General features: G+C 49.4%; 1 protein-coding gene across 2 annotated transcripts in view; it reads left to right on the top strand.

Annotated features, from left to right (window-relative positions):
* The first annotated feature begins 1,442 nt into the window (after nucleotides 1-1,442).
* The window catches only part of AP2S1 (adaptor related protein complex 2 subunit sigma 1), a 12,659-nt gene continuing 7,713 nt past the window's right edge, over nucleotides 1,443-6,388 (top strand). Inside the window, exons 1-2 of one of the 2 annotated variants that reach the window (XM_023736148.1) lie at nucleotides 1,443-1,635; nucleotides 5,398-5,547. In XM_023736148.1, coding sequence (XP_023591916.1) covers nucleotides 1,633-1,635; nucleotides 5,398-5,547 — 153 coding nt within the window. In that variant the 5' untranslated portion in view covers nucleotides 1,443-1,632. The remainder of the gene's footprint in view (nucleotides 1,636-5,397; nucleotides 5,548-6,388) is intronic. The other variant, XM_004381606.2, reaches the window with a different exon arrangement.

The following is a 6,388-nucleotide window of genomic DNA, read 5'->3' as shown; positions in this document are numbered from 1 at the left end:
TAATAACAATAATGCTCATTATCAATAGTAATTCCTTTATTGAGTACTTTCTAGGTGCCACTGTGTTTTAGGTGATTAAGACAGTTAACATACAGGGTCCCAGCCCCCAGCAAACTCCTAGTGGGAAATCTAGACAATACACATGCACACACACACACACAAAACAGACAAATAAAATCATTAAAGTTGTAATAAAGGCTATCAAGAAATCAAACTAACTGCTGACCTAGAGAACTATAGAAGCAGGAGGTAGGGGACCTTTACATGTATGATCCTGTATGGTGGTGTTTAAGCTAAAGGAAAAGGCTAGCCATAGAAAGAATGGGGGAAGGTCTTCCAGGGAACAAGAAGGGGAAAGGCTCTGAGAAAACACTTGGTGTATTTGAGTAACTGAAAGAAGACAAGTGTACCCTTGAGTAGGAAGTGAATGAGAAGACTGTTATCACCTGACATATGTTAACAATGAATATTCGTAATGTTAACTAATATTTTGGAGCATTTAGTGTGTGTCAGGCACAGTGCTAAGTACTTTTAAAGCTTAAAAGCTTTAAAATCAGCTGCCCAAGGAGTTGGTTGTAATTGTTGTTGCTGTTAGTTGCCATCGACTTGGATCCAGCTCATGCCAACCTCATGCACAACAGAACAAAATGCTGTCTGGCCCTGCACCAATCCTCGCGATCTTTTAGTTTATTGTTGCAGCTATTGTGCGCCTTCCAACCTGTGGTGTTCTCCAGCACTATATCGGACAACGTTCTCTTAGGATCCACAGGGTTTCCACTGGCTAATTTTTGGAAGTAGATCGCTAGACGTTTCTTCCTAGTCTGTCTTAGTCTGGGAGCTCCGCTGAAACCTGTCCACCATAGAGGACCCTGCTGGTATTTGAAATATCAGTGGTATAGCTTCCGACATCATAGCAACAAGCAAGCCACTATAACACAACAGACAGATAGGTGGTGGTAGTATTTACTAAGGGGTAACTACTATGATGACGGCCCTCTTTTAGAGATGAAGAAATTGAGACTTAAGAGGTGAAATCCCTGGCCCCAAATTCAGACAGCTAGGAAGTGCAACGGAGGATTTGCACACAGTTCCACTCCCAAATTCCTGTTCTTAAACCACTGTCCGTCTCTCACAGGCAAACCCTCAACATAATTTAACCAAAGCACTGGGTGAGCACGAAAAGACAGTTACACTTCTAGCTCTCTAACGTAGTTTCTCACTTAAAACGATTATTTCCAGCACGCCCTTGTCTCGGGGTTGGGGGGGGGCATGTACTACATTTCCCAGAATGCAAGGGGGCTTAGCGCTCTGTCAAGCACGTAGGGAATTGTAGTCCTCTGAAGAGATGTTCATCCACAACTCCCAGCATGCACTTGGGGTCTGAATCGTGTGGTAGGAACAGAGCAGTCCCTCAGCATGCCGGGAAGAAGGCCCGGCTCTTTTCGCTGGCTTGCCGCTCGGTCGTGCAGGCCGATTCGCGGGACTACAACTCCCAAAGGGTCGTGCGTGAGAAGGCCGGCCGGTCCCCTTCCCGGAAGTCCGCTCTAGCCCTGAGCCCCGCAACTGCAGCCAGAGGCCGAGCCGCCCAGTCACCAGGGGACCGGGGACGCTGGGGTCCGGACGGGGGTCGCCATGGTAACAGGGGCGCGCCCACGCCTGGGACGGGTGGAGGGAGGTCCGCGTGCAGACACCTGAGCTCTGTTGGGCGATGACAACCCCCCTGCCGCGGCGCGATGGTCTGGGCCGAGCGCGGGCTCGCTGTGTTGGAGGCGATCAAGGACCGGGAAGGGAAGGGGGAACAGGGCCGTGACTCCCGCGCGCAGGGGTGCCCGGGGTTCCCGAGGCGAAGGGACATGGGAGACTGGAGGAGAGTGTCACGGGGAGAGGGCTGTGCGGGTGGGGGATATTGGAGATGGTTGGGGTTCTTGAAACAGGCGAGGCGAAGACTGGCGGGCCAGGGTCTCAGGGGTAGGGCATTGGAGGTGGGGAGGGGGCGTTCCAATAGGAGGACTTCCTTAGGGTGAGGCGGGAACGTTGGAGGCAAATGAGAGACTTTGGAACTGGGGAGAGGAGATCTTCCTGATGGGAGGGGTCTCCAGAGGTAGGGAGCTGGCATCGCTGGCGGAGAGGAGGTGTTAAAACAGGGACGGGATACTGCAGGAGAGAGGAAAATAATCTCAGGGGGAAGAGACTGGGCACTGGAGATCTGAAGAAGGCATCTGTAGGGAATGAATGGGGCTTTGGAGTCAGGGAACATGGGCTGCGGACGAAGAGAGGGCTTGGAAATAGGAGTGGATACCAGAAAGAAGTGGGGAGAATTGGAGCAGGTTTTTCCGAGAGGAGTGTTCTCTGGGGATAGGGAGAAGGCTTTGGAGGTTAGAGGAGGTGCAGGAGATGGGAGGGGGTTCTTGGGGGAGGGACTAGTCGCTGGATTTGGGGAGGCGGCAGCACCCCTCCCGGCAGGATGGGACTTTGGAACAGAAGAAAGCATTCTTTGAGCAGCGAATTGAGAAGGAGATGGATAAATGGAGGAAGGTGTCAGAACAACAGGGTTCTAGGAGGCAAGATGTGGCCTTTAGAAAAGGAGAGGAGGCGTTTGAGTCCGAGAAGGTATGTCTTGAAAAAGGGCCCATTGATGCCTGAGGGAAGGGATTGAAACCAAGAGAGTGGAGGTCGAAGAGAGTATCTCCAGGGGAGTGGGTCTTGGAGACTGGGAGGGTTGGGGGCATCCACAGGGGGGTACCCAGAGGGGTGAGGGTGTAGGAGGGAGGGGACTTCTCAGGGTAGATCCCCAGAGGTGGAAAAATTCTAATTGGGAGGAGAAACAGGGAAGAGGTATATGAGGGAATTTGAGGGTAAGTGGCTGAGCTCCTTCCCCCTCAGCTTTGTAGGCCTCTTTCTAGCTCCCCTTCCCATATGCCCTGTATATCTCCAGCTTTGCCCCCAGGCTATGGCTGCCTGCGTGCCCTCCCCTTGCACCCCTTCCCTTCCTGCTGAGGACCCCTGCCCTGCCAGGAAGTGGTTTTCCTTGGCTCAGCAGAAGGGTTCTTGGAAGGAGAGTGTAATATCCTGTTCCCGTCCAGCTTGGTTGGTTAGGGGAGGAGGGAATGGAGTGTGTGGTGAATAATGCCTTAGGAAAGAGAGTGGACTCCATTTAAAGGGTGGAGGCCCCCACAAGTCAGGGTAAGGGGGTTCAGAGCAAAGCCTTTGGACTCCCAGCTCTGGTTTATGGCTGTGAGACTTCCATTTTCCTGAGCCCTGGTTTTCTCATCCATAAAATGGATATAAGTATGCCTGTGTCAGACAGAACTGGGCCCAAAGGCAGGCTTCCTAGTGGGTGAGCTTGGGCTATGGTTTTCTCAAAGTCAAATAATGATGAATTACAGTGCTAAAAAGAGCTAATACTTACATGTTATATACTGAGTGTATGACACTCAATATGTGCTACTCACTGTAGTATACCTCTTGTGTTTATTAACCCGAGCAGCAGTCCTATGAGGGAGGTATTCTCATTTTGTCCATTATACAGAAGGGGAAAGAAACTGAGACTCAGAGAGGTTAAGTGATTTGCCTGTGGACGCACAGCCAGTAGTGAGAAGTGCCAGGATTCATTCTGGCTCCAAAGTCTGGGCTCTTAGCCACTTGGCCAGATTACTCTCAGTCATAATAGCTAACTGTATTGAGTGCTCACTATGTAGTAGGCATTATGCTAAGCACATCTGGCATTAACTCTTTGAATTTTCACAGCAGCCCTATGAAGGCTGACCTGGCTTTTCAGAACCATAATACATTTTCTAGTCATACCTGATGCTGATTATCATAGCTGACACAGGACACTTACTCAGCCAGGCACTCGTTAGAGTACTTCTCATATATCGTTTGTTCCTCATTAAACCCTTAAGAGGATAGTACTATTATTATCCCTATTTACAGGTGAATAAACTGAGACACTGACCGTTACCATCAAGTTGATTCTGACTCATAGCAACCCTATAGCACAGAGTAGAACTGCCCCATTAGGTTTCCAAAATTGTAATCTTCACAGAAGCAGACTGCCACATCTTTCTCGCATATATTTTGGTTAGCCCAGCACTTAACCACTGTGCTACCAGGGCTCCTTCAGTTCCTTAAAAAGTAGCAGCCGCTTTGGAAAACAGTTTGTCAGTTTCTGAAGAAGTTAAATGCAGAGTTAGCGTGTTGTTGTTGTGTGCCGTCGCATGGCTTCCAACTCGGCAACCCTCTACCACAGAGTAGAACTGCCCCCCTCGGGTTTCCTAGGCGGTAAGCCTTATGGAGCAGGTCACCAGGTCTTTTCTCCCCTCCTAGATATATACCCAAGAGAAATGCAAACTTATACGTGAGTGTTCATAGCAGCACTATTCACAATAGTCAAAAGGTGGAAACAACCCAAATGCCCATCAACTGATGAATGGGTAAATGATGTAGTATATCCATACCGTGGAATATTCCACAATAAAAAGAAATGAAGTATAATATATGTTACAACATTGATGAATCTAGAAAACATCATGTAAAATAAAAGAAGCCAGACACAGAAGGCCACGTGGGATTCCTTTGATAGGAAATGTCCCACATAGGCAAATCCATAGAAACAGAAAGCAGATTTGTGGTTGCCAAGAGCTGGAGGGAGAGAGAATGGGGAGTGACTGCAGATAGGTATGAGGTTTCTTTTTGGGGTGATGAGTACTCACGCCAAATGAGCACCCTGATCCTAATGTTCTAGAATTAGTGGTGATCTTTGCACAACTGCGTGAGTATATATTAAAAACCATTGACTCGTATATACTTTAAATGGGTGAATTTTAGGGTATGTGAATTATATCTCAGTAAAATAAATTACTAGAGAAAAGAAAGAAAAAAAAAAAGGTAGCGCTGGAACTCAAACCAAAGAAGTCAGAAAACAAGCATTTATTGAGTGCCTGCTGTGTACCAGGGACTGAACTAAGTTTATAAACTTGATTCACCTTCAAAACAACCTGACAAGATAGGTCTTCTTAGCAAACTTGTATTGCAGGTGAGGAAACTGAGGCTTAGAGAGGCAGATCTCTTGTCCGAGGTCACTGCAGAGAAGGGGGGTGGGGTGGAGCCTGGGACTCAGGGCCCAGGGGGGACATCAGAGTCTCCTGGAAGGGAACTCACTCCACTGGGGTGTTGGGGGTACCTGGGACAGGGGCGTGAGGCCACGGCGGCCTGGCTGGGCTCTGGGGAGCGCTGAGAGCTCTGGAGGGCTGGCGGCTGGGAGGCTTGGGCCCTATCGCCCCTGCACGGGTGGGTGGAGCAGTGGGCACCGCCCAGCCCTGGCTCACCCTCCTTCCCTCCCTCCCAGCCTTCCCGCACGCGCTGGCCTGTCTCACTTCCTCCTCCTGCTGCCCACAGATCCGCTTCATCCTAATCCAGAACCGGGCGGGCAAGACCCGTCTGGCCAAGTGGTACATGCAGTTTGATGACGACGAGAAACAGAAGTTGATTGAGGAGGTGCATGCCGTGGTCACTGTCCGCGATGCCAAGCACACCAACTTTGTGGAGGTGAGAGACACCCCCCACCCCACCTCTTGCCTTCCAAGGGAAGCTCAGCTTCTCACCCCTAAATTCCCTCACACCTGCCTCTTCCTTGTTTCTCCTCCCAGTTAGAAACTCTCTGCCTCTGGGGATCCACCTGAGAAGTCCCTTCCCTCCCGTGTCCTAATCCCTCCTGCACTCCCCTCCTTCCTTTGGACCCCTTCCTTCCCCGCCTTATGCCCAGCCCCTAACTACAGGAACCCTCAGACCCTCCCTCCTTCCTGTATTCATTCACACAACACTTCTGTTTTTTTTAGGTTTCTTCTTTTACTTTTCAATGTAAAAGTTTTCAAGCATACAGACAAGTACAATGAGAGAAAAGTAGATTGAAGATTCATATACTTGCCACCCAGATTCCCCCTCCTCCCCCAGATTTAACCAGTATTAATATTGCCCAGGAGTCCCTGGGTCACACGAACAGTTAAGCCCTCAGATGCTAACCGGAAGGACACCAGTTCGAACCCACCAGCCGCTACTTGGGAGAAAGATGTGGCAGTCTGCTGCCATAAAGATTATAGCTCTGGAAACCCTATGGGCAGTTCTCTTCTGTCCTGTAGGGTTGCCATGAGTCAGAATCAACTCAACGGCACACAACAGACAGACTCTCATTACCAAGGAGCTTGTGTGATGCAAGTGGTTTGCAGTCGGCTGCTAGCCCAAAGGTTGGTGGTTCAAACTCACCCAGCGGCTGACTGAGAGTGGAGGTGGATGACAGATCTTTTAAAGAAATATCTTATTATTATTATTATTTTTTAATGAAGAGAAGTTTATTTCCTCATAGTCAAAGTAGGCTAAAAGTCCAAATTCA

Source organism: Trichechus manatus, unplaced genomic scaffold (assembly GCF_000243295.1).
Source record: "Trichechus manatus latirostris isolate Lorelei unplaced genomic scaffold, TriManLat1.0 scaffold00087, whole genome shotgun sequence".
Taxonomy (NCBI): domain Eukaryota; kingdom Metazoa; phylum Chordata; class Mammalia; order Sirenia; family Trichechidae; genus Trichechus; species Trichechus manatus.
Note: the sequence above shows the minus strand (reverse complement) of the source record. Positions and strands in the feature narration are given on the sequence as shown.